This window comes from Crotalus tigris, unplaced genomic scaffold (genome assembly GCF_016545835.1).
Source record: "Crotalus tigris isolate CLP2741 ecotype Arizona unplaced genomic scaffold, ASM1654583v1 scf7180000017716.2861928, whole genome shotgun sequence".
In the NCBI taxonomy this organism is placed as follows: Eukaryota; Metazoa; Chordata; class Lepidosauria; order Squamata; family Viperidae; genus Crotalus; species Crotalus tigris.
In genome coordinates, this window is record NW_024096587.1 from 579,239 (window position 1) to 607,230 (window position 27,992).

Sequence of the window (27,992 nt, forward strand, 5' to 3'; positions counted from 1 at the left end):
ATTGATTCTGGAATAAGAAGGGAAAACAATCCAGGGTTTGTGGGGGAGGAGGAGAATAAGAGGATGTCAGTTCTTTGACCCATAGAGACAAACAGAAGAAAACAATGGAGAGGATGAATTACCATAATTACTATATTTACAGGGATATTGTGGTGGCACTGCCAACTTCTCCCTCATAGAAATGCAGGATCATTATCCACCATGTTTAGGGGATTCTGAATGCCCTCTCAACCCTTAATTTTCCCAGGAGGCTAAAGTCCAATCCCACAATCTTTCGCAGATGTGAAAGAAAGTTGTTGCAATCCTTGTGACGAATAGGCACCGATGAAATCAGCAAGACATAATTCTATGGTAAGCTTAATGAATAAGAACATCCATAATTTCACCCCGTGAAATCAATTCTACCTATTTCTCCTGAGGTTACCATGTTTACAGTCAGTAGGAAATGCCCATTTCCCTCAGCTTTCTGCTAAATTATGAAAGTCATGCCAGAAAGGGTAGTCAGCCTGTTGAGCCCCATTGGCTATACACATAACTTGTGAGATTAGGAATCAAAGCCACAAAAGCATCAACACATCTCACTAGTCATTGGCTTGCATAGCGCATCCTTCCTGCTTTTGCTACTATCTAAAGCTCAGATAGTTCTGAAGTAATTTTTTTGCTTTTCTGAACCTGTCAGCAAAATCCCAACATTGAATAGCCCAAGGGTACTTTTATATTTGGTAAACTGACTTTAAAAGGAAATATTATTATCTTCAGGGACGATATTACAGTGCAACCCATACATTCTATCCTTCACACAGAAAACAAACATGCTAAATAAAAAAGACACTTTTGCTAATTGCAGTAAAGATAAAAATAGCACCACTGGTTCAGTTAGTTAATGTTCTTCTTGTTTCAATGATTTATTTTAAAGAACTTAGAGATTCTGGACAGTTGAAAGAAAAAAATAAGATACCACATTGGATCTGAAGTTCTTTCTTATTCATAGCTTTCCAGTCAGAGCTGTCCAGCCAAAAAGCTCCATGCTTCTCTCCAGCTTTAAGAATATGACTAAGAGAATTCTTCCTGATTTAATTTCAAGGATGTCTATCAGGAATACTTCCAAATACATTAAATGTGCAGAACTTAAATTCTCAATGCTGATTCTTTTTTTAAATTACGGCATTAACCTTTTCTTATTCTATCTTTGTTTAATAGTAGCTTCAAGAATATGGCGCGACAGGTTTGCAGGAAAAGTCTAGATATAATTCTCACAAGTGGAAGAGGGAAAAAAAGAGACCCAGAAGTAGGAAAATGAGATTACTTTTTATTCTGGCATATATGAAAGCAATTCATATACAATATATAGGCAGTGATTTGAAAACTTGTCATTTTGGTTGCAGAAACATGTTTTTTTAAAAAATACAAAAATAAGTTTTTCTTAAAAAGAGCACAAAATATTTCAAAAGTATTTTCAAAGGTTTCAAGTTAAATACAGGAAAGAGAACTTTTTCTCAAGCACTGCAGCAAATCCAGGGACTACCAATCTAATTACTGGAGCTACTGAGTGCCTGGATTGCTAGGTTACTAAAGAGTATATTCACACATATCAAGAAAACTGCCCTTTACTTCCAAAGACCCCTGGAAAGTCAAAGACACGATAGGTCTCACCCAAGGGGCCATTTACAGTAGTAGAACTGGATTCTGAAAAATGATGGGTTCTTCCTCTCTACTTTCTATCCTGTGCCGGTCCAGGCATCCTTACAAGCAGAAGAGCAAAATATTTCCTATTCTACATTAAAAGCACTTCCAGTTTATGTTAAATGATAAACTGTTCCAAAACGATTTTTAAAACACTATAAAAAATAATAAGCACAATAATAAACAGAAGGCTTTCACTCAAAATAATGCTATTCACTGAAGGGAGCAGGTAGTTATCAGGACTCCAGGAAACACTGAATAAGTATTTAACCCTTTCCTCCCCACAACAAACTTCAGGACAAGATAGAAAGAACATAGGCAATCAGAACAGGATAAAGGTAGGTTAATCCATGGCAGCGTACAGTACTTATGTTGTCTAGTGAAATCTTAAGTATTACTTCAAATCAGTATCAGATAAACAGGTAGTATTATGCACAATGAAAATATTATGAACATTTGGAATCGTAAGCTAAAGCTATTACAACTTAGAAATATAATTTTATGTAACCAAAAGTATCTTGGAGAATGAAAAATCGCTGAGATTATTTCCAAGTCCTGCTCTCAATTTTCTGTAAGAATGATCAAATTTCACTGTAGAAAATATAGTTAACCAGCAAGCATATAATACAAGTTTTATAACAAAAACTAGTGGCTTAGTGACTGCTTGAATATCTCTACATATAAAGCAACATTAGCACTGGCCTACCATTCTAACTTGGCCTTCATAGTCTGCACAGCCTCTATTTTTAGAGTTAGGGTTCCCTTTCAAGCCTACTGCTATGGGCAACCAAACATCAATTCAAATTAAAAAATAATTCAACGTGTAGCTTTTAAAAAATGTTTTATATCTTTTTCTTTATAAAAATAATTACACGAAATTTCAAACTCACATTTTCTACAAACACTTACATAAAATCATTAAAGTGCTCCCCATCAATTTGTTTTTGGCACATGGGGAGAAAACCCCCAGAACAATGGCCAAATCCTACTCTAAAGAGTAATTTTAGCAAACTCTGCACACAGCGTAAGAAATTTGGCATGGCCAGGCATTATTTACTTAAAAGATTATAGCTTAGGATATCTCAGGTTTTTTTTTTTTTAAAAAAAAAACAGAAATAAAGAAAGCAAATAACATATGCCATAGCTCATCAGTCAAATTTTCACTGTCATTCATGAAGGAAGATACTGTAGATCATAAGCATCTACAGGCAACCGTAGGAGTATTTCATGAATGCTGAACAGGAACAGGAAAAAATTTCATTGCCAAAAGAACAACAGAATTAATTCTCAGAAACTATCCCTGGAAATAGGTAAAGGTCTTGGCAGAGAGTGCTACAATACTCTGACATCTCCTTACAACGATGGAACTCTGTGCCAGGGGCATGGCCTTCACGGTGTTTGATCAATCTGTTCACCTGTAAGGCAGAAAATAACAAAAGATTATCTAAAATGTAAATAGCTACAAAAAAATAAAAAAGAAAAAATGTACTTTGTTTCACACCCATAACATTATGTCTCAGAAGTTATGCTGGCCCATTTTGGGTGGGCTGCAGTTTGGCAAAACTGGGCCAAAGAACAGCTTGATTGTTTTAGGTTTTGGGTAAGAAAAAATCCAGTGGGGTCTCAGAGGCTGAATAAAGGAAGGATGGTGAGCCTTCTCCCTCCTCCTCTGCACGGTCTATACTTTGACAGACTTATCTCTCCAGCACCCTCTTTTGCTCTGTCTCTTATCTTGCTCCTGAAGTCAAGGACATCAGCAACAATTATGGCTAGCTCGGGAGAGGGAGCCACTCAACCAACATACTCACCCTACCTTCCCAGGACTTCTTTCCATACTTCCCTTAGTTACCATGGTTGGCATCCTTGACAGTATAAGAGCAATATAAGAAGAGATAAGCGAAGAGGGCAAAAAGGCAGATCACTTGGATATGCTACCTTTAAAGCAGTGGTTCTCAACCTGTGGGTCGGGACCCCATTTGGGGTCGAACGACCATTTCACGGGGGTCGCCAAACAAGGCTGTCTGCCATTTTTCCCTTTTCTTTGGCCACGCCCCTGGCACCCGGTGATGCATAAGTGGTTGGGGGTCACCACAACATGAGGAACTGTATTATGGGGTCGCGGCATTAGAAAGGTTGAGAACCACTGCTTTAAAGCTATGGACATTGGCAGTGTTTATCCAGCCAGCATTTCCCACTCCGTACTCTCTTCTCAATGCCTGCCTTCCTTCCCTACCTACCATCCCCCTCCTCATATTGTTACCTGGAACTCAAGTGTTTTGATTCAAGCATGGACTATCAGAGACTAGCTGGGGGTTTTTTCCCTGCATATCCCTAGTACAGAGAAGCTACTTTAAATTTAGACAAAACATAAAAAGAAACAAAAGCACAGTATCCCTGCCCACCTTGACCAGCATGTCAGCCACATGCACGTTTCTGGCATCCTCAGCAAACACAGAAGTGAGAGCTTCTATATACCATGATCCACGTTTGGTATTTCTCATAGCAGCTGTACCTATTTAAAAAAAACAAAGTCAATTAAAGGAGAAAGAAATAGAAATGCCTTAGCTGCATGACAGGATAAATAGTGTAATAATATCACAGCCCTTGTATTATCCAAAATACCTTTCAGGCAGGCATATCCACAGATCATATCAGAGCAGGTAGGGAGGCGTAACTTAGGATTTTCCTTCTTGTTGGCATCACTCTCTTCACAACCAGGAGAATTGGCCCGGTCATTCCCATCTATCTGATCCACTCCACGGTCCGTCTCATCTAACAACAGGAAGAAGGCAGAAGATCAATTCCACGCAGCTCTATTATATATCTTTGCTAAATGACAGGCATACTCATTTAATCTTCAATTAGTGGTTGCAACCCTTAGATACAGACATTGATATATGTGTGTTCACCAGGAGTCCTGGTGTCTCAGTGGTTAGAATACAATATTGTGAACAAACTCTGTCCACAGTCTGCAGTTTGATCCTGAAGGGGCTGAAGATTAACTCAACCTTCCATCCTTCAGAGATCGATAAACTGAAGACCCAGATTGTTGGGGGCAATATGCTATCATTGTAAACTGCCCAGAGAGTGCTGTAAAGCACTGTGAAGCAGTATATAAGTCTAAGTGTAACTGCTAGTGTTATTGCAATGTGATACAAACCAATTTTTCTTAGAACAATTCTCTTATTAATACTTTATACAGCATTCACAAGCACAGATACATGATGAAGGTAAAATTAAAAGTATATGCAACACCTATGTCAAAAGTAAGGAAGAGACATAATTGATAAATTGCAGGCCTTTAGTTTACTTGGGATATTTTCTGTCAGAAGCTTTTAGTAGAAGTTAAGAGATCAGCTAGAAAAGGGAAGCCATCTACTGGAGAGACAGGCTGGCTTTAGGGAGTGATCAATCCATGACTGAACAGTGCTTGCAACATCTAATCAAGAGGTACTCTACACACTTCAGGGTTTGCTGTTTGAATTTTCTCATGACTTAAGTCCTGCTTTGACTCCATGACGAATTAAACTCTGGGAAAAACCAAAAGCCTCTCCAGTTAATTAATACTTGTTGTTTCTTAGTCATGCTCTCCACAATAGCAGATTCCTGAAAGTCAGATGCAACCCTTAAAGCCATTTATCAAGTGCTGTTCTAACTCACAAGGATGTTAAACAAGGGTGCATACTTGTCCCATTCCTCCTGCATAGCTCTTTTTCTGCTCTACATAGATAGAAGAATCCTTTCTAGAACCCTGATGGGACTTAGCTGTGTCTTAGTAACCCTAGCTCAATATAATAACTGAAAATAAACTATTAAAAACCTCAAACCAAACATTTTGCCAGGAAACCTAGTATATAAATAGGACTATAACGAGCCGGTCTCATATTCTAAATATCTGGGGATAGTCTCCCAAACTCAGGCATCCAGAATGCTCCTGGAAACTACTTTGCCCAAAACAAGCCCAAAAATTTTTTTGTGTGAAATTTTTATTTTTAAGCAAAAAAGGGAATTGTAAGTCCAACTAGCTATAGTTGGTACAATTTATAGAGATCAATAGAAGAGTATATTTGTAACTCAGAGTTGAACTGTGAGGTCCTTGGTGCTCTCTCAACTTGGTGGATTTCTTGCAGACATTTCATTACCAAACTAGGTAACATCATCAGTGCTAGAAGAGCAGGGATTTGCTCTCATTTTATATATTAGTGGCTTGCCCGGTCAGTGCTGGGGGAATGATCCTGGTGGTTCCCTGATTAGGCTGTTGTTTATTGCTAGCTGTTTGTCAGTGTTGGTACCCCAGTCAGTACACCCATCAAGGAACTATCAATACAGAAAAACAAGTTAACAGTAAACAACTGCCTGATCAAGGAACTATCAAGACCCCTCTCACCAACACTGACAGGGCAAGCCACTGGTATATAAAATGAAAGCAAACTCCATTCTCTTGTAGCACTGATGATGTTATCTAGTTTGGTAATGAACCAAGTTCAGAGAGCACCAAGGATCTCACATTTGTGGTGATCAGCTGAGCTCATTTTCCAACACTGCCCTTGTAGACCTTGTCCAGTTTAATGCTGGCAGATGAACCTTAATCTAAAGCAACTTTACTGAAGAAGCCAACATTACCCAGGCTCTTCCTCTACCACTTACTTTCCCTAGGACAGTGGTCCCCAACCTTTACGGCTTGGCAGCCCAGCGGGGAAGGGGGAGAGGGCAACCGTCCTGAGCAAGCGGCGGGCTAGTGCCCCCGCACACATGCTGGCCTGCCGCTCATGCAAGTCGAGTTGCACGCGTGCACTGGCCAGCCACTCGCGCAGCCCGATTCCGAACAGGCCATGGCCCAGTAGTGGCTCGCAGCCTGGGGGTTGGGGACCCCTGCCTTAGGCTATGAGCAAGTCAAAACCACTGATAGGCTGTATACAATGGACACTGGGTGCCAATCTGATTTAAATACATCACTTATTTAAAAAAAAAAATCATGAACGCCTAAAGGGCATAGTAAAACCCAGTACTTAACTAGAAGTTTTTTTTTCACAGAAGAGCTTTTATTTTGGCTGAGTATAATACTTTCCCTTCAACTGAGCTCGGAAGATATCTTTCCCAGAACAACTGTGCCCTTGTGATGACGGACAAGTTGAAATTATCAAGCATAATCTTCTCTACTGCTCACTCAATCGTGTTGGCAGTATTGATATTCTTTCTTTATTCTCTAAATTGCCAGGCCATACAGATCAATTTTATATTTCTTGATTACATTCTGAGAATATCTCCTCCATAGCCTACGATGTTACATTCTGCACCAGCAGTAAGAAAGATTTGGCAATAACTGATTAATAGTACTACTACATCTGTATTTTTACTCTAACTTTTTGTATTTAGTTTTGCATTCTGTAATGTAAACTTTTTCAGTATCATCAATATACAAACTACAATTATCTTAATGCTTAATTCAGCATTATTTTCTGCTGTAAATACGTGAAATCTTACTGACTGGACTTCACAGTCGTTTTATAGTTGTTATCTTATTATTTCTCAAACTTCTAGCCACTGTTTGTTCAGCCTACACACACCAGTTAGCTACTAATTTTGCAGCTGATTCTGTAATTTCTAAAGCTTTCACTTGATGTTAAACTTAAACATTCAATTGTATTGTCAGAAACAGCCATCATAGATCAGGTTGTAATAACGGAGAATTCTGAAGGCACCATATAGATTCCTAATACTGCATGAACTACATGTAGAGCCTACAGACTACCTTAAAATCACCAATAAATTTCTGCCAACCTCCCTCCATACTTATTGTATCCGATTTCCAACAGTTAAAGAAAGGTGACCAGTGTCTCTAATACACTCTTTGTGGTTGCTATTTCCAAGATAGCCTTAGGAATCTTCAGCTGTGGGAAATCCTCTATATGTATTTTTTTAAAAAAAGAATATACGAAGGGAAGAGAAAATTTTCCAATCAATACGGCACTGGATAAAGAATGAAGCCCTACATGCAGGCTTTTTACAAACAAGCTAAGAATACAACTGGAATTGAAAATAAGTTCTCAATATTGCTCAAATTTAGTTTTGTGCCATGCAAGCTGAGGATTGGGTTGAGTTTGTATGCAAATACTTAAAACTATCCAGAGCACTTCAATCACCTGATTTTCTTTTTTTTTTAATTTTTATTCATAATACAATTAAAACAACAATGGACAAACATGACATTCCAGAGTGAATTTTTCTATCAGTTCCTATCATAGTACAAAAAATTTATACATTGTTCTTAACCTCTATATAAACCTCATCTTTTATACAATACAATTATATATACAATTATATGTACAGTTATGTATATCTTTTAATTCTACCATTAGTTTGAAGTCCGAGCAGTTCTTAATTCATACCAGCGGTAAAATTTGCCCCAGATTTCAAAGTATTCGTTCAATCACCTGATTTTCAAGGGTATATGTGAGTAACTAGATATCTATGTGCATCATCATAAATGCCATTATCTCCCTTAATACTCATCTAACAACCTGTAGTTTAAGCATTCCTTTTAAATATTGCTTTAATAGTTTTTAATAATTAATTTAAGGCATGCTTTAAAGACACCATAGGCATTCCTGGAAAATGAAACAATAGGCTTTCGAGGGCTCCAAAAATGGAGGCAGGATTAAAAAAAAACTTTCTTTTTCTATTTATGGAAAATATATCGAAGAGAGAAAAATTAGGGTCGGGAATAGCTGATTTATAACCACAGCTTTCACCAGGTTTCAAATATTAAATCTTTCTCATATTCTGTGCTCCACACAAGTGGTTTCTTAACTAAGTAACCATATTTTAAAGAGCTTTGGATGGAGAGAGAAAGAAGCTTATACTCTGTATATCTTTATATTTCCTTTCTTTTAATTATTCTTTCAGTAAATCCAATTTCAGCTAATCCTGTTCCTGTTCCTTTTCTATTCAGACCAGAAAATAGTTTTACTAGTAGTATAAGCTCTTCCCCTGCCCCGCCCCCCTCAAAAGGTTATTAGATTATTAGGTTATTTTCAAAGCTAATTTTATCATTATTTACTTCCATTTTATCTTGTATTTTTTCTCGCTCATTGTTCTTATTGCATGCTAGGTATTAATAAAGTTATACATGCAGCTAGACTCACAATGCCAAGTGCTTTGAAACTGCTTTATGCACGCTATTGTTATTAAATTGCATACTTACCCTCTGCTATTTATATTTAACATAACCTGTTTGAAATGAGTTCATAATAATGGTGAAATCGTAAGATGCCTCTAGAACAGGCATGTCAAACTCACGATGTCACGTGACGTTGCGCAACGTATCAGCCCGGTTTTGCCATTGCCAGCAATGGGGTGGGCGCGGCTTCCACGTGACATGTCCGGCCTGTGGGCTGGTAGTTTGACACCCCTGCTCTAGAGAAATCAAGGAGCTATTGCTGACCCTTGCTATTCCTAACTAAATTAAGATTCCTTGTTTTCCCTTCTGCTTTAAAATGAAATAAATCCAAGCATTCAGTATTTACTGCCAGAAAGACTGTAGAATAGACATAACCACTCCATTCCAGCTACAAGGTTACTAAACAGCAGGAGCCAGTCCACACCCACTGGGAAGCAAACAGCAGCTAGTGGACAGATGAACGCCTCGCAGTGGGAGATGCAATACTGAAGCTGCAGCAGTACGCTATGGAAGATTGGATCAAAGTAGAACAAACAAGAAGCCTCCATGCATTTAGACAATGTAACAATATCGTAATCAAAATAAGCATCAAATATCAGGTTTGCGTAATGAAGCTCTTACAGGTCGTTCTTTATTTTATAGGTTTAGCAACACAAAGCTAAACAGACCAGCCAGCACAGCTTTTAAGTCAAGCATTTAATTTCTTGGAGATGAATTCACTTGTGAAACTAGAATCTACAAGCTAGGTTGTAAAAAAAAAATCTTGATTTTTTTCCCCTTTGGTACATGAGCAAATAAATTGTTAGCCATGCATTAAAACTCCTTAGTAATAAATAAAGATGTATATAGGTAAGAAAGAAGCTCCAATTATGAAAGCTGGTGCTAGCTTACCAAAAATTTGTCTCTCTGATCAGTCCGCTGAAGATAAAGTAGAAAAACTCAGCAGAAAGATACCAGTACCAAACACATTTGGGGAAGACTTATAGTCTCTTATGTCAGGCAAAGGAAAGCATTTTTCTACTTCCTGAGGTTCCCAAGCAGCTCCCTGCATTCATTGGTATTTTTCCTTTCATAGTTCTAGTTTTACAGCTCTACAATTTCACAATGAGTGTCAGAGAGAAAGAGACACAGGTCCCAAATGTGCTTCTTCTAAGGCCTTCGATTTCAGCCTTAGCCCTAATCCTAACTCTAACCCTAACTGAAGAAACTTTATGCTATAGCATAAAGCATTGGCAGATTCTAGCTTAGCACAAGATGTTAACCTAATTACCGTGGTTTCTTGAGTCATGGTTTATGGTCTAGCACACCATGCGAGTCTACTTTCCTGTCTTTTGTTACAAGTTCAAGCCATTAAGTAGATTAGGGTTTGGCTTAAGCTATCTTCCTGTACATTCATTTCCAACTAAGTTAAAAGATTAACCCTGAATTTATTTACTCAAGTTGTCCTAGCTAAATTTCTTGATCCAGTTTATTATTCACTGAAAAACATAGCACAGCTGGATGTAAAAAGGGATACCAGATTAAAATAGTTCTTAGTCAATTTTAAATTGGACAAATGCAAATTAAAAAACTAAATTAAATTAAAATTAGGCCAAAGAAACAAATGAAGGTTCTACTTGCCTATGTGCTATAAAATAAGTGCAGGCTTCTCTTTAATAACATATTTTATCCACAAACCATAGTATACTGATTGGAATTATCAGAAGACTGAACTGTTTCATATGGCTTTTAATTCACAGCTTGCTGCTGTTAACAAACACTACAGAGAATTTAGTATTCACTGTCATTTTATGTATTGGCTTTATTATTTTTAACAGAAATACTGCAACCTCTAGGAGTTGCGTGGTAATGCAGTGGTCCAGAAATACAGTAAAATAACATAATAATAAATAATACCATTTATTTAACCACAAAGTAGTGCATAGCACAGTTCATGGTTGTTCTGTGCAAGGCACATAATGGATTCCTGCTTTTCCTGATGAACTATGCCTAGTTTTAGAGGCAAACTCCATTCAGTTATGATCTGTAGCACTTGAATTTCAACACAGAAGAAAATATAATTATGTTACAGATTAGTTCAAATGTTTATGCAAGAAATAGATACTAGGATACTATGTTTGCATGTGTGCATTTATGTGCATTAAATAAATTTAACAGGTTAATTTTATCAAGAAGTGCTACTGTAATACCAAAAATGTCTTTTACACATACCTCAAAAGCATATATTACCTTAAATAAGGTGTCTGCAGCCCTGGCACAGTAATACAACACTAGCTCTATTCTGGTTTTGCACATCAATGAGCAGCAACGGTATTCTCCTAAGATCTGAAACTCGGCTAAAAAAATAAATTTAAGGACCATTTAAGTGCCCCTATTAAAAATGTGCAGTCAGCTTTTCAACCTCTATTCCCTATAAAACACTTTTCAAGCCTAAAATGTATTTCCTATAAAGGGCGAAGATTTAAGGCAAGCCTCTGGGGAACTATATAAACAAATTTTCTAGGCACTTGTTTCTAATATACTTCAGAGTTCATCTGTACCGCAGACATACTGTCTGAAGGTGCATCAGAAGAAAATATTCTTTAAGGAAAAGGGGAGGATGTGAGGCCCTTAAGATGTTGCTGAACCCAAATCCTTAGAAACTCTTGACTAATAATGGGAACTGTAATGTTGCTGTAGGTATAAAGGAAAAAAAATAAAGCTCTAGATATGTACTTATATAAGATGGAGTCAATGTTTTATGCTACTTGGCTTCATGGAGAAATTGAATAAAGCTGCCTAGATGAAGTTAACTTCCTGCCTAGATGATCTAGATATATCCAGATCCTTTCACCTGCCAAAACTGGCTTTCTGGGAAAAAGTGATGATTATCTCCTTTTATGAGATGAGTGTGGATGCCCAGAAAGACTACTTCACAGCAATGGCCCTATTTTATGGAACCACCTCTTTCTGGAAATTAGTATACCTGCTTTTATCTTTCCCTAAGTTGGATAAATTAAAGTCTTTTATAAGACAGCATTTAGAGAATCATTTGGAATTATGATGCCTGTTGTTTTTTATTGGTCCTTATTATTGATGTTGATTTTTTTATCTTCACTTTGGATACTTTTACTTGAAAACCACTGGGAATCCTTTAAGATTATGGCGGTATGCTTGTGTTTAGGGACTGATATATTTCTTACAAATTTTAATCAGTTGAAATATCTGCTGAATCATCCCCATTCCTTACATCAGTTATAATCCTTTGATTATGATATAATCTGGCTAAGGTCAGTCTTACATTCTATATTCTTTTTTTTCTTACATTCCTATAATTTGCTTTAGATTCAAGGAACTTTGATTAGAAGAGACATGTTTTAGGATGTCTCTGGATCTTAATGGTATTTAAAATTCAGCTGCTCTCCTATGCATCTGAATCAAACGTAAACTCAAAATAGCAAAGTTTTTCAAGCTATTCATGTTTCACACAATATGATCTCAGGCTACTATTTATTCAATCTGATAAAGTTCAGCACAGGTAGGAAACACCAGAGGTCCAGGCCAAAGAGAGAAAGAACAAAGGTTCCAGCACACAATCTCATTGGAGTGTGGTTAGTAAGTGCCCTCATGCACATGCAAGAAGAGGAGATTACAAATCTCCCTTCTTCTTTTTCCATGTTACTGCAAGGTCCGCAAGTTGCTGACCAAAGCCATGCACAGCGAGAACCACTTACAGAGAGAGGAAGTGGCAACAGCAAGGCAGGGAGGTGAAATGGGTTCCGCTTATACCTGAGAGAAGTAAAGAGGAGAGGTGAGCACAAGCGTGCAAAAAGGGAAATGTCTGTCGTGAATCATAGGTCACCCTCCCCAGTCACTCACCTCCCCGACATGCCTGGATGAAGAACATTTTAGGCTTATTCTGAAGATTAGGACAATTTGCATTATCAAAAAGCGTGAAAATTTCCTGCAGCTGGAAAAGAAACAAGAAGACAAGGTAACAATGTTTTAAAAGGAAATTGTTAAACTGGTTATCATTTTACATTTTTTATTACTTTACTATTTTATTGTATAGTGATTAAAAGAATATAAAGGCTGCCATTTTTTTGTATTAGAATGCAAGCATGGTATCTACTATGCTCAGTTTTTCCCCCTCTATTTGTCACCCCTTCACCAGAATTATCTTCCATTCTACTTTAAGGCAGAATCTCATAATATGTTAAAGCTGTTTAAGGCTTGATTGTTTCCATGATGGCCAGTTTGATCCTCAGATTCCCTGCATGATCACATTCCAAAACAAAGAAGGAATCTGCATATGATTGAGTTACCTGAAGTAGCTTCCCATCCACTCCGTAGACTCCACCCTCTATGCCATGTGAAAGAAGTGATACTATGCAGGAATCTAAATCTCGGTGAACTGGAAGCTTTGAAAAAAATTCCAATTGTTCTTTCATTTCCTGAGGCCAAAAAATAAAATAAAAAAAAAATCCCTAATCAGCAATCTCTTGAATCATACATGCAAACGAAGTTAGAAATTAGAGGCTATAACCTCCAAATAGCATAACTAGGAGATGAAGGATTCAGGAATGATCAAAACTGAAAACGTATGAGCATAGTGTCTAAAAGTGCTCATGATTTATATCATTTTCAAACAAAAGACTCCAAGCAAATTTCAGTTTTTTAAATTTAAGTCTGGAAATCTTTGTTAATGACTCAAATATATATTTATACGGAAATAAAGAAATACAGTTTTGATAATGAAAAAATCAAGGAATGGAAGTTAACAATCTTATAATTGAATTTGGATAGGATTTCTTATAAGGAACTACTTAGTTTGGTAGGGAAGGATTGGCAATTAAAATCTTTAGCTGAGTTGAAGCAAGAAAATATTGTACACTCTTGTTAGTTAGGTGGAGTTTAGATCAAAAGGTTGGTATTACTTTAGATGACGTGAATTTGGTAAAACAGATTAAAGATCAAACACGAGCCCATATAAAGAGAATTTATAATGTTTTAATAGAATTGGATTCTGAAACAGAGTTAGTTAAAGACTGTATGGTAAAATGGGCACAAAATATTCAAGAGCCGATTCTATTGGACACATGGGAGACAATTTGGGTTAAAAATGTAAAATTTACTCAAGCTCAAAATTTAAGAGAAAATTTTTATAAAATGTTTTATAGGTGGCATTTGGATCCTCAAAAGCTGTCCTGTATGTATCCTAATTTACAGCCCAAATGTTGGAGATGTGGAAGCTTAGATGCAACTTATTTTCATATTTGGTGGATTTGTAGAAATATAAAAGCTTTTTGGATTAAGATTTGGTGGAACATGCAAAAGATTTTTAAGAGAAAGATAAAAGTTTATGCCACAATTATTTTTGTTAGGTGTTATTGTAGATTTTGATGTTAAAGAAATTAATTTGATCCTGAATCTTATAACAGCTGCAAGATTATTGGTGGGACAATATTGGAATAAAGATTCTTTGCCTACTATGGAAGAATGGATACTCAAGGTGTCTAATTTAGCAGAAATGGCAAAAATTTCCTCTTATTTGAAGGACTACTCATAAGAAAGATATATTTCGGTTTGGAGAAGATGGATAGATTATATTCAGAATAAATATGAGACTAAAAAGTATTATCTAGCTTATGAGTAAATTTTAGATTATTATTAATAACTTAATATGGTAGAATTTATATTAGTCTTAGTTTTATGGTTTAATTATATTATTTTCATATTTAATTTGTTAATATTTATTTTGAAAAGGAGTTAAAGTATGTTATGGATTTGATTGTATAGTTGGGTAATGTTAGTTAGATTATGATTGTTTATTTGTAACTCTGTAATCAGCTCTGGGAAGTGGGGGAGGGGGTGGGGGGAGGGATTTGGGATATATATTATATAAAATTTTTAAAACTTTTAATAAAAAAAACAATCTTATAATTAAATTTTTAAAATATAAAAAGGAATACAAACAGGAAATGTTCACTCTAATATAATCTAGATGCTATCTTAAAAACAGCCAATTCTGGAAAATAAATTTTGTGAAACGTATGCAAACATTTGTCACAACTATCACATTTTTCAACTTACCTGTGCAGTCTGATCATGTCGTACAACCACCTGATAGTCAAGATGCTTGAAGAGCTTATCTAGAGCAGCATAGTCCACATTTCCTCCAGAACGCAACTCTAGATCAGTCTCATTGCTGAAGTGCACATTGCTAAGGATAAGAGCCAGGCCTCGCGGGCGTGATTTCAACTTGTATGCCTATTGAACACAGATAATATATACCAGTTTCTTGGCCTATACACTGAAAGTAAAATCACAAATTGCTTTGAAAACATACCATATTCCCTACCAGCGGTCAAAGAGAGGTCAAAATGCAAAATTTAAACACTCTTGGACAGTATTAATTAATGTTTCTGGATTGCAGAAAACTATTTTTTTAAAAAAAAATATGAATACCATAATTTTTTAATACATGAAAACAAATGAATAGTCAATGTTTTATTAACTTAAGGGGAAATACGAGTTTGGATATGATTGTGTACTCATTTAGGTCTGGAATGAGGTTTGTTAAAGAGGATCAGTATAACATTCTATTTATTTTTATATTTGATCTTGGTTAAAGTAAATTTGCTTTTGCAAAGTTTTGTTGAAGGAAAACGTAGAACCCCAATGCTCTTATTCAAAAGCTCATTACCTACGAACAGCCTTCCAAGTCTTCTTGTGATTGTTTTTCCAGCTTGCAGAACTTTTTGAGTTGTTTGGGAACAATGGTAGTTTGTGGAACTGAGTATGAGAAACATTCTTCTTGATTCAATAACAGAGTTGGAAGGGACTTTGGAGTTCTAGTCAAAACCCCAGCTCAAGAAGAAGACCCCATCAACCCAGACTGATTAACCTTCCTCCCCCTCCATTTTTACTCTGAATTTTCAAAGTTATGGGGCTACTCAAAATTTTATAATCATATATGAAAAAAAGAAACTGCTACATTTTGTGTAAGGGCAGTTTTTCCATATAGCCTATCTATTTAACTGCTTTCCTGCAAATAAAGCACCCCAAACATATTTATGAAAAAAAAAACAAAAGAAATTCTCAATGTCCAGCTTACTTACCAAGTGCACATGAGTGCGATAAAATTCTGGAGTGCATGGTTTCACCTGAGGATAGTGAGAGCCATCTCCGTCATCTAATGAATACTCCATGGGCTCTGCTGCAAATCAATCACCAATATGTAAAGGGATCAGCAGCAAAGCAGGCCACTGCGTAACAGCATGCTTTTAGATTTACAGTAAGATGAGGATACTTAAGAAAAAACACTACACAGTATATGTGTTTCTTAATTTAAACATTTACCTCTATTGAATGTAGTAAATAGTATTCTACAGGTAGTCCTCAACTTTCAACCACTTGTTTAGTGACCATTCAAAGTTAAAACAGCTTTGAAAAAAGTGACTAATCACCACTTTTCACACTTACAACTGTTGCTGCATCCCCACAGCCATGTCAAAAAAAAATTCAGACACTTGGCAACTAGCATGTATTTATGACTGTTGCATTGTCCTGGGGTCATGTGATAACCAGGTGTAACCTTCACAGCCAGTTTCTGACCAGCAAAATCAATGGGGGAAGCCAGATTTGTTTAATGGCCGAATGATTCATTTAACAACTATGGCAAGACTGTAAAATGGAGCAAAAACTCACTTAAAACTGACTTGCTTAGCAATGGAAATCTGGGGCTCAATTGTGATCACAAATCAAGGATTACCTGTAGTGTAATACAACATTCCTTTTTCTTATTGAAATACTGAAATCCAAGTGATTCAAATTTAACCATCTCACACCCTATCAGAGTTCCATCAAAAACTAAATCTCAACTGAACTTTTCTTTTAAATAACAATAGTTGTTTAAACTAGCTGAGCTATTATAAGTATCAAAGAGTAAGGTTACCATGGATGAAGTATAAATTAAAAATGTGAAACATCAACAAAATTTGTGTAGAGTATGTAATATTTTAAAATATTATGCATTATAATATCAGGAAGGGGGAGGTCTTCTCATTGAAAGCCATTAGTAAAGTCGCTGCATAACCATTAGGACAAATTGGTATTTCACCATCACTATCTTTCTCCTCCTTGAGGATGAAACGCAAGCAAATTAGACAGAGGTATCTGGCAACAAGGATCAGGATTTGGGGAGAAAGGAGATCTGTAGTTGGATTCAGCATAAGGATCCAATGTTTTCTTCCTTGATTTAAGATGTTCTACAGCATTAAACAACTCTAACTCATGTATTTTGAACACATATATAACTTTTAACATTCTTTAAATAGCTTCATATTCTTCCATTTTCTGAAGTATATAAATCTGTGTTTATATTATAACACATTAACACTGAAAAATGACTAATAGCAGCCAATTAACTTTTGTGAATATGTCTAGGCTACAGTCATAGCCATGGGATATGAATAGTAGACTCATCCAATGAATAATCTATATAATTATTAGCTAGTAAAACAGTTTGCAATTTAAAATCTCAGTGGGATGCAGCTAAATCCCAAGCATTAAATCTGGATTGTTTTTCATTATTCCTTCAAAAGCTATACTTTTATATAGGGATATTGATTTGTGTACATCCTTCTGTCAGGACCCTAGTCTGGAAGTTCCAAAAATAACTCAACCAGGACCTGTATTAAAATAAAAGGTGTGGGCACCACAAATAATGTGAAAAGAAGATGTCAACCTCCAAAGTATTTTCTCTTTTTTTAAATAATTTACAAAATAATTCATATTGTATAATTTATAAAAATTAAACCATTTTTGAAAGAAACAGGCTGGAAATGGAATGAAACTGATGAAACTAATTCAGAAAGATTAGTTCAGATGAAACTAATACCACAAGAAGAAAGTACAAGAATGCCTTTCCTCTCTAAGAAATTGCAGACAAACTTTTTATTCAGAAAATGGCATTAGGCTAGATCAGGGGTCCTCAACCTTGGCAACTTTAAGACCTGTGAACTTCAACTCCCAGAATTCCTCAATTAGCCATGATGGCTGGGAATTCTGGGAGTTGAAGTCCACAAGTCTTAAAAGTGCCAAGTTTGAAGACCCCTGAGCTAAATATTTCAGGGATTAAGCCTGAATAATACATTACCAGATCCCTATCCTTGATTTCAAAACATATGTATTGCATTTCTCTTGCTTAGGATATCTTTAAGATGTTAAATTATGGGAGGGGGGTTCCTGTTGTCAAAGAGCCAGTCCACAGCAATGCTTCTTTGATTTTCCAAGCTACCCCAATAGTCTCTGAGCACACTCCTACACAGAACTGTAGCATAGGTTACAAAGCCATATATGTGATTTCAAAAATACCTGTCTTATTATTATTATTATTATTATTATTTTTAAAATTTATAAGCCGCCCCACTCCCGAAGGACTCTGGGTGGCTAACAATAAAAAACACATAAAACATAACAAACAACAATACAAAAACAATCATCCAGGGGTAAGGTTTTATAAACCCCAGGCCTGCCGGAAAAGCCAGGTCTTAAGTAGCTTACGGAAGACCAACAGGGTGGGAACGGTCCTAATCTCCGGGGGGAGCTGATTCCAAAGCGTGGGTGCCATCACAGAGAAGGCCCTCCTCCGCGGCCCCGCCAAATGGCACTGCTTGGCTGACGGGGCCCGAAGGAGGCCCAGCCTGTGGGATCTAACCGGACGTAGGGAACTATGAGGTAGTAGGCGGTCTCGCAAATAGCCTGGCCCTGAGCCATATAGGGCTTTAAAGGTAATGACCAACACCTTGAATTGGACCCGGAGACCAATAGGCAACCAGTGCAGCTCACGGAGGATAGGTGTAATGTGGGTGTATCGAGGAGCACCCACTATCACTCGCGCGGCTGCATTCTGGACCAACTGTAGTCTCCGAATACTTTTCAAGGGTAGCCCCATGTAGAGCGCATTGCAGTAGTCCAAACGTGAGGTGACAAGGGCGTGAGTGACTGTAAGGAGAGCCTCCCGGTCCAGGTAGGGTCGCAACTGGTGCAACAGGCGAACTTGTGCAAAGGTCCTCCCAGCCACAGCCGTCAATTGATGTTCCAAATTCAGCTGTGGATCAAGGAGGACACCCAAGTTGCGAACCCGCTCTGAAGGGGGTATATTTTCCCTCGCAAGAGTCAACACTGGACAGTCGACATGATCCTTGGGAGGCAACATCCAAAGCCACTCGGTCTTGTCAGGATTGAGCCTGAGTCTGTTAACCCCCATCCAGACCCTCACGGCTTCAAGGCAACAGCCCATCACATCGGCCGCTTCACTGAGAGAGCTTGGGGAGGAGATATATAACTGGGTATATAAAGTTATAAAGTTAAGAGAAAATAATTTATGTAACCAAATAGTAAAAGTAAGTAAAAGTATTTAAAAAAAACCCTAACATTCATTGGTGTGTGAGTTTATGGTTATCTATCTGCTAGTGCTATTACATATACTTTACAGTATGGGGAATATAGTATAAAGCAAAAACTGTGTAAGATCCTCCCACATCTCACCACTCAGACAGAGATCTAAGCACACAGAAAAGGTGCAGATCTGTTCAAGGAAATAGACTAAGATGAGGAACTATTTTTCATGGCTTGGAATGAAAATAATAAAACCTCCCTGGATAACTCTACGTCCTATTGCCACTGGGCTTTTAAAGACATACTTCATGCTCAATGTTGACATTAAAAATACTACATTTTGCAACATCCTGTGCTATATTTTCTATTGGCTAAAATTAAAACACATCCCCAAGTACTTGCTGTTTAAGACCACAGCAAAATATCCACCAAAGAGAACAGAAATCCCATCCCACTAATCAGTTTTTTTTCCAATTCATTTGGATTACAAAATATTAAATATTTTTTCCTAATATACTAATTTTAAAAACATTTGACATATCAGTGCTGTGACAAAGGCAGACTGTATTATAAATTTACCATTATTCTGATATAGTCTTTTCTGGGAGACACAGGATTCAGGCACTGGAAATGGGAAATTTTGATCATAGCAATGAGGTCGCTGAAAAAGACCAGAAAGTACTTTGAAATTATCACAAACATACAGTGTTCATCAAATAAAACCTCAGATGAGAGATGGGGGCAAAAGAGGAAGTAATTTCAATTATCTATGATAGTGCAAATATGTGTGCATATGCACACGATATAAATTATTCCTAAAGCCAGTCAGTTCGCAAGATATACTGAGTCTTATCAGTATATAATCAGTATAACAGTCAAGTAGTATGCTAGGACATACCTAATTGCACCAGAGAATCCTGTCACAATGAGCAATGATCAGAAACTATTGACAGTTCTACCCACAGAACTTACCACGCAGTACAGATTCCTACTGAATCAAATTTGAATCAATGTTTTCCTATTGAATCAAATCTGACTGCTATACTTCATCATATTCAACCAGGTGCATGCACAAATGTATTTATATATTGCCTTCTATAATTCTGTGATCACTCAGATCAGATTTACCTTTATGTAAAGATATATACTATTTTATAGTCTTAATCTGGATCTTTGTAAAAAAAATTTAAAGAAGCTCATCAAAGAACATTTCTAACAAGTGCATGTAGATAACACAAATTTCACATATATGAAGAAAAAATGTTATTTTTTGTATTGTTGTTTTTCAAGAATTTAAACAATTGCAAACCACCCACAGTCACTGGGAATCAGGCAGCATATCAATGTAATACATTATTATTATTACATCTGTTCACAACATGAAGTCACAGCTGCCAATTCTTTACTTGGTGTTGGCTTTGACTATTTAGTTTGAATAGTTTGCTCTTGCACAGCCAAAATCAAGCTTTAACTTTCTTTTTTTAATGTCCCAGTTGTAAGCCATTCACAGGTTTTATTATTACCCACTTTCCCCTCAATCTCTTGTAGAAATTGGCCATGTAATGCTTTTCTTTGTCAGTATTCTCTTCATGGTTTTATTATATTATTTCCATATTCACTTTTGTTTCCCATACATTTAGTAAGTTCCAATTTTTAACTTACATCAATGCTTGTTCTTGGCTGTCTTTTACATGATCAGCCAATGCACTTTTCTTCTTCAACAGTTTACTTCACCTGAAGAAAACCTCCATTTCTGCAGAACAGGTATATTCTTTCTTTCTTTTTCTTTCTTTCTTTCTTTCTTTCTTTCTTTCTTTCTTTCTTTCTTTCTTTCTTTCTTTCTATCTATCTATCTACTGTATCTATCATCTATTTTTCTATCTATCTATCTATCTATCTATCTATCTATCTATCTATCTATCTATCTATCTATCTATCATCTATCTATCTAATTTATATGCCACCCATCTCATTGTTGAAACAATTCTATCAATATCATTATGGAGATGTAATGCATAGAGAACAGTCATTAGTTTTCTTGTTTTTTCAGTCCAAGGTGTCCAGTTCAGCTTGTGTCCAATTATTATCTGTTCAAAACAATTTGAAGTCACAGCTGCTGTTCTTTAGCTGGTGTTATTACTTATTAAATTAATATTATTAATTAGTATTTACTAATTAAGCAACTACTGTAATACTGTTGCCCTCTCTTCTGTTCTAGCATAATGAAAAGTGAGAAGGCAAGGTTCATGTTCATTCTCTTCAAAAATCTCAAATGCAATTCTCTAAATTCTAGACAAGTCATTCTGGATTTGGAAAAATACATTACAAGCACTTTACTGAACTTGCTGTACCTTCCATATAACTTTAGCTTTGTTCGTTGTCAGATCTGTCCTGATAAGGCTGAGTAGCTATAATATAGATTTATTGCAGAAGAATTCAAAAGTAACCCTACTTTGTATTATTTTCACTATCTAAAGTAAAGAGTAAAATTAAATTTCTTAAATCTACTAATTATAAATTCATATTAAGCCAATACACAAATAAAGAGGGCTGAAAGAGGTTCTATCACTTTTAATCTTACAATCACCATAATGAGCTTCAAAGCAATTCCTGGTAAATACTTCTCAAAATATAAGAAAAATAGCTTCAGAGCAAGAAGTGTGTGCAAACCACTGTACAGTCCTAATGGAATAAAATTTGCTTGCTTGAAGATGCAATGAGATCCAAAACTCCCAATGCTTGTAAAATTATTTATAATGAAAACTAAGCCAAACGTTAGCTTTCTAAGTTTAGGAAGCTGAATACACAGGATCAAAGGGGACTGAAAATATCATATTGGTATTGCATGAAAGAGCAATGTGGAATCACTAACACTAAATATGCTCCTTAATTTTATATTTTATCTTTCCTTACCTTTACAGCCTCAGTCCTATGACAGGGGATAGTGCTGAAGAGCATTTCTTCCAAGTGCTGTTGTTTAGTTTCTCGTAAAGCTTCACAAAAGGCTGAAAAGGCTTTGGGGCCCCTCTTCGGAAGCAAATTCAAGAATTCTATGTTTTGGCTAAAATTTCCAGACTTCGCCTGTATTCATGCAAAAATACATACCATTGAAAAAATATTAAACAGCAGCAATAACAATAAAAAGCTATCCATACCCAGAGCATATTATCATTACCTTTGCTATGAGAACTTTGCTTGCAATGATGAAATTTTGCCAAAGTTAACATTGTTATTATGGCTGGCCAGTCAGCCAGTTGTTTAAACTGGATTTGGCATTTTTATCCACCTATCAAATCCTTCCCAAGAACTTAGGATAGGCAGATGTTGCTGTTTGATGGTATTAAATGTATGGTTGTTATAGTTAGATTCACAGTCTAAGACTTAATAATACAAATCATAATTAACACCCTAAGAATGATTAAGATAGTGTCTAAGATTGTAGGCAGTTCCAAAGCAGGATAGTTTTAATTACGGTTGTTCACACAATCATATATTTAGACTGGATTTGGCATTTTTATTTATCTATCAAGTCCCTCCAAAGGATCTGAAGTAGGTAGATGTTGTTTGGTGGTTGTTGTTGTTACTACTATTATTATAAATTTAATCTTCTATTTCATTCAGTCTGGGACTGGTAAAAACTTAACAGTTCAAGTCCTAACCAAGGACCTAAGAGCTATTAAGATAGAGTCTAAGTATATCGGCAGTTCCAAGTAGGTTGGTTTTTCATAAAGTCAGATATTCATGTCTAATAGGTTCAAAATTTCCATGTATCTAGGCAGCCCTTTGGGCATTGCTCCTATTACTATTGGCAGAATCATTGATTTCTTCCTCCACAATTGCTCAACTTCAATTTGCAAATCATGATACTTTGTTATCTTTTCTAATTGTTTCTCTTCAATTAGTGCATCATCTGGTATTGCAATATCAATGAACCAGACTTTTTTCTTTTCCACAATAGTGATGTCAGACATGCTGTGGGCCAGATGGCTGTCTGTTTGGATCCAAAAGTTCCACTGGATCTTGACTCTCATTTTCAAGAACCTTGTCAATTTGGTGGTTCCCAGTAATTTTTGCTGCATTCAAACCTAAACGTTTGTCAAAGCTTCCAATGTATAACGTTGGCAAGTCGATCATGACATTGTAGATAATCAGTCTGTGAGGTTTTGCTGCAGCCACTGATAAGGCGGTCCATGTTGCATAAGCAACATTTGTTGTTCTTGCTGACATGTTGAATTTTTGCTTTCATGGAATTGGTCTACAAGATTTGTTCTTGGGCAGCCAAAATGAAGCCTTCAGTTTCTTTCTTCAGCACTCCTGATCTCAACCAGCTCCCTGTTAGTTTTGTATCTACCTTTCCTTCAATGTCTTTCAGGTATAGACTGCTCATAGGCTTCTTTTTCCAGTTAAAAAACCCAATGCTCAATTATTGTTGTTGTTGTAACCCATGCCACCCGGTCAGGAGGGAAGGTATGTTGCAGATGCCTTAAGTTAAATAATTTCAACTGGCAGAATCTAGGAAGAGTCTTTTCTGCCGTCACACCAGCCCTGTGGAATATTCTCCCCTCTCCTGGCCTTCTGGAAAAGGAGTTAAAATATGGCTCTGCACTCTTGCGTGGGGGACCCCAGAGGGACCCGCAGTTGTGGACCTGGTTGGCGTCTGAGAACTCTCCCTTCGCATTTTTAACCAATTTTTAACAGGGTTCATCCTTGCTTCCTTTTAAATTCTAATTGTTTTTCATTTTTAATTCTTATATGCTGTTTTTATTTTTGGCAGAAAGGTTTGCTTTTCCTAGTGGTGCTGCTGGATACTGTCAGCCTATTAGGGCAGTGATAAGATGAGCACAGACCAAATCGAGGTCAGACCCAGGCAATAAGCCTGTCAGTCAGGTTTTTTTCTTTTTTGCAACCAATGATCTATAGCCATCTCTGTCAAAATGCAGACATTTATTTATTTATTTATGAGACTTATATACCGCTTTAAGTGCAAGCACTCTCTAAGCGGTGTACACTAGTAACCAATGTATGTATGTGTATATATATATAGGTCTTTGGTTGTTCGGGTTTTCTCCCGCGTAAAATTGGAAGTAAAATATATATATATATTTACATTGCCCCCAACAATCTGGGTCCTCATTTTATCTATCCCGGAAGGATGGAAGGCTGAGTCAACCTTGAGCCGGTGAGATTTGAACCGCTGACCTGCTGAACACAGTCAGCTAAAGTGACCTGCAGTACTGCACTCTAACTGCTGCGCCACCTCGGCTCTTTGACATGATCAGGATGCTGCATTTGATCATGCAAGGTGGCATTTGTCAATCCAAAAAGCAGACACTTTGCCTGTGGGAACACTAGGAAAATGATGATGATATGCTGTTTTTATATTTTAGTGCTTTATTGTACACCATCCAGAGTCCCTCTCTGAGAGAGATTAGGGGGGAGGATCAAAAATGTGAAAAATCAATCAATAAATAAAATATTCCACCTAATTATATTTTTTTCAACTCAATGTTCATAGTTTTTATTAATCTTTTGCTTATTATCTTTTGTCTCACAAAAAAGCAACTTAAGTTTTTTTTGCTCTTCTGTTCAATTTCATCCTATTGACAGAAACTACCTGGACAAGTCCCTGCAGTTTTCTCGGCAAGGTTTTTCTGAGCTGATTTGCCACTTCCTAGAGCTGAGAGAATGACCAATCCAAGGTCATCCAGCTGGCTTTGTCCCTAAGGTTAGGCTAGAACTCACAGTCTCCTGGTTTCTAGCCTTATGCCTTAACCTTTCCCTAGACAGAAAACTCACAGATGAGAAATATAAATATAAAAGATTTATTCTGTTTCACTGAACATACAATGCTTAAGATAGTGACAATAAAAAACCCTACATAATAATTTTAAAGTTCATCATGCAGTTAAGCACAATGATATATAAAGAACTTCAGATCTCATAAATATAACATATGGTACTATATAACACAATTTTTCTTTCTTTTAATAAATAGGAATAGAAATAAATTTGGTTGTTATTGGGGAGTTTGTCTCACAGCTTGATAGCTAGAAAGTTATATTGCTTTCCAACATTTACATTCCTACAATATATTGGTCAAATTTTCATCATTCAACACACAGCAAGACAATTGCAATTTAGGAAGAATATGGAATATGAATATTTCAAAAGCATTCCAATAACTTAAGTTACTATATTTAATGATGCAAATGATTTTTAAAAAATTAACTTTTGAGTACTGAGAAGCCAAAGAAGTTCTTACATCAATAGCTATATTCTGATTACTTATGTAAGCACTGCCTGCTAAAACCTATTTGCTCTATTTCCTCTTCTACATATTACTCTGCAGCGTAGCTTGGAAGACAGAAAATTTATCAAACAAGCTTCTACTGCTATTATCTTCTCTGCCTCGGTACTGGTGGACTAAAAGTAAAAAGGGAGAAATATTTGTTCCACTTATAAAGTGTTCTCATTTCTATTTAGAGGCAATTCTCACCACAGATGATCAAACAAGACACTATAAACTTTCATTCAAGTGTTTAGTTATACCACCAGATGCTACCTGAAACTGCTGATATTAATTCATGAAGAATGCAGTGCTAACATTTGAAAGCATAAACAGTGTGTTAGAGTAAAGGTCACAGGGTAATTAAAATTAAGCCCAGTTATGACAAAACCAAACACACCTGTATCATCTCCATCATTGTTTCCGTGATAATATCCTTTTCTATAAGATGTTCCATTAATTCCTTCAACACTAGCTGACTTGCTAGGAATATACGGTTCTTTTTCAACACTTCTTGGTGACATTTCTGCATGCCACATGCACCCAGCATCCTAGAAACAAAACAAATCTAAATGGAAATATTATAACTTACAACAAGCACATAAGAGGCAAGTATTTGAACATTTAACCATTTTTGTCTAGAGTATAATTCCAAACCTACTAATGGCTATAATAGGGATATTTCCAATTTAAGTTTTAAATTTATCTTTAAGCATTAGAATACAGATATTATAGGCTCTGGCAAACTTACGCAGACCTGCAATCAAGTAAGATCAAGGTCAAAACAATGGACACATATGAAACCACTTCTTGCAGCACAGTAATATACCCAACTAAAAGACTGTGAGCTATAAATATACACATTTTCTATTACTTCTTAAAAGGATAATTCTTTTATCTCATCTTAATTACTTAGCTGCTCCAATAAACCAACAGCTACCGTAAAGTGCAAATCAGCTACTGAAACATCACACCAAACTCTGTGATATGTTATTACCTGATGTTGGACGGATAAGTCTATTCAAAAATAGAATGGTGACTTGAAATGTTGGTCATAGCTTCTTTCTTTTCAAAAAAAAATTTATATTTGGTGATTTAAGTCAGCATCAAACCAACACAACTTATAATTGTTTTTAATGGGGCATTCACTTCAAAGTCCCTCAGACAACAGTAAAAAACACACCAAAGAACAACCAATAACTTGAGGCAACTGGAACAAGTTTCCTTCACAGCTTTCCCTTTCCAAATGGGTGATTCCTATTGAAAAGTATATTTTAAAAAATGTATTCTGCTATATTTATTATATTTCTATACTACCAGAGTCAACAAACATTACTCTCAGCAGATACATCATTCTATGTGGACTTAACAATTATACAAGAGTTTTTATAAATACCTCACGCATTACCAAGGTATACTTGTTAATAGTATTTAAAAGCTATATGCGGATTTTCAAAATAAACCCCAGCAAGGCAATGATAGCTATGTCACAGCAAATATTTACGAAAGATGCATTCATGGCTCTTTAAATAATCCAGACACGGATTTTGCTGAATTCATTTTCATTTTACACAGAAAGCATGGAAAACTCCAGTCATATAATAACTGAGATCAATGATAGTGCTACAACAGATGTATATAACCGTTATTCCATAATCAGGAAAAACAGAAAAGAGCTTTAATTTTGTGCAAGGGTCTTTGCAGAGAGAGAGAGAGAGAGAGAAACTTCCAATGCTATACCAGCCCACCGATCTTTTGTAACTTCAGAATTTCTAAAGCTGATTTTTTTTAAATTAGAACATCCCTTCATGCAAATCCTGTCTTCAGCCTCTTCTAGTCATTCTTTCCTCTCGCTCCGCTTGCACTTAAGAGGGAGAAGAGCAACTCAAGTGATGGGACGGCTGCAAAAATCGGAGTCGAATAGTGAGCACGAAGAGTTTCAGAAACCTAATGTGTTACTCCCAATCCAGACTTCTGCAAGCCGAGCCGAAAACGAACGCCAAACAAGGTAAAAGGCGAGGGGAAATCAGGGCAGGCGGGGTGAGGAAAGCAGGCAACACGCTCAGGAGAAAACGTCAAAGCCACAAGTGGGAACTCTCGGCCCCCAAGACAGCCTCACCCTCCCAAGGCACTGCAGTTGCAATGCAGAGCCTGCCAGAGCGGGCGGTCCTTCTGCTCCATCCCTTGCCCTGCAGGCGGGAAGGCTTCCCCAGGCTCCCTCGAGCTAATTCTACCTGCTCCACTCCCGTCCCTTTGGCGTCGGGCCCTGACTAAGAAACGCGCCGCGGAAGCCACCGCCAGCAATGCACACGGCGCGTTCCGGTCCTCTTTTTAGCGGCGCCAGCCGTGCTAGGCCCCAGGCGGAAAAGCGGTTTCCCGCTCAAATTCCTCGTTCTTTAGCCAGCAGGAAAGAAAAGAAGCGAGCATCCTCTATCACGTGGGCGCACCTCGCCTCCTGCC

General features: G+C 36.7%; 1 protein-coding gene across 4 annotated transcripts; it reads right to left on the reverse strand.

Moving 5' to 3' along the window:
* Positions 1-1,289: 1,289 nt before the first annotated feature.
* CASP2 (caspase 2) lies at positions 1,290-27,984 on the reverse strand. 4 transcript variants are annotated; one of them, XM_039338689.1, is made up of 12 exons: positions 27,767-27,984; positions 26,530-26,593; positions 25,933-26,083; positions 22,160-22,327; positions 19,826-19,907; positions 15,964-16,061; positions 14,936-15,112; positions 13,168-13,296; positions 12,722-12,812; positions 4,306-4,455; positions 4,086-4,195; positions 1,290-3,098 (listed from the first exon to the last, which is right to left on the reverse strand). In XM_039338689.1, exons 3-12 carry the CDS (start codon positions 26,080-26,082, stop codon positions 2,964-2,966), a joined length of 1,290 nt encoding a protein of 429 aa, XP_039194623.1. In that variant the 5' UTR covers position 26,083; positions 26,530-26,593; positions 27,767-27,984; the 3' UTR covers positions 1,290-2,963. The 4 variants fall into 4 exon arrangements, with proteins under 4 accessions (XP_039194623.1, XP_039194621.1, XP_039194622.1 ...); XM_039338687.1 differs by having other exon boundaries at positions 26,530-26,597; XM_039338688.1 differs by having other exon boundaries at positions 26,530-26,597; positions 27,652-27,984.
* Positions 27,985-27,992: the final 8 nt, after the last annotated feature.

What these genes read in the sequence shown, in the direction of transcription:
- CASP2 (XM_039338690.1), bottom strand. Translation starts at nt 26,082, where the DNA reads ATGCTGGGTGCATGTGGCATGCAGAAATGTCACCAAGAAGTGTTGAAA. An exon ending in TGGATGGGAAGCTACTTCAG is followed by an intron (nt 12,813 to 13,167) that starts GTAACTCAATCA and finishes TTTCTTTTCCAG; the next exon opens with CTGCAGGAAATTTTCACGCT. An exon ending in TGGATATGCCTGCCTGAAAG is followed by an intron (nt 4,196 to 4,305) that starts GTATTTTGGATA and finishes TTTTTTAAATAG; the next exon opens with GTACAGCTGCTATGAGAAAT.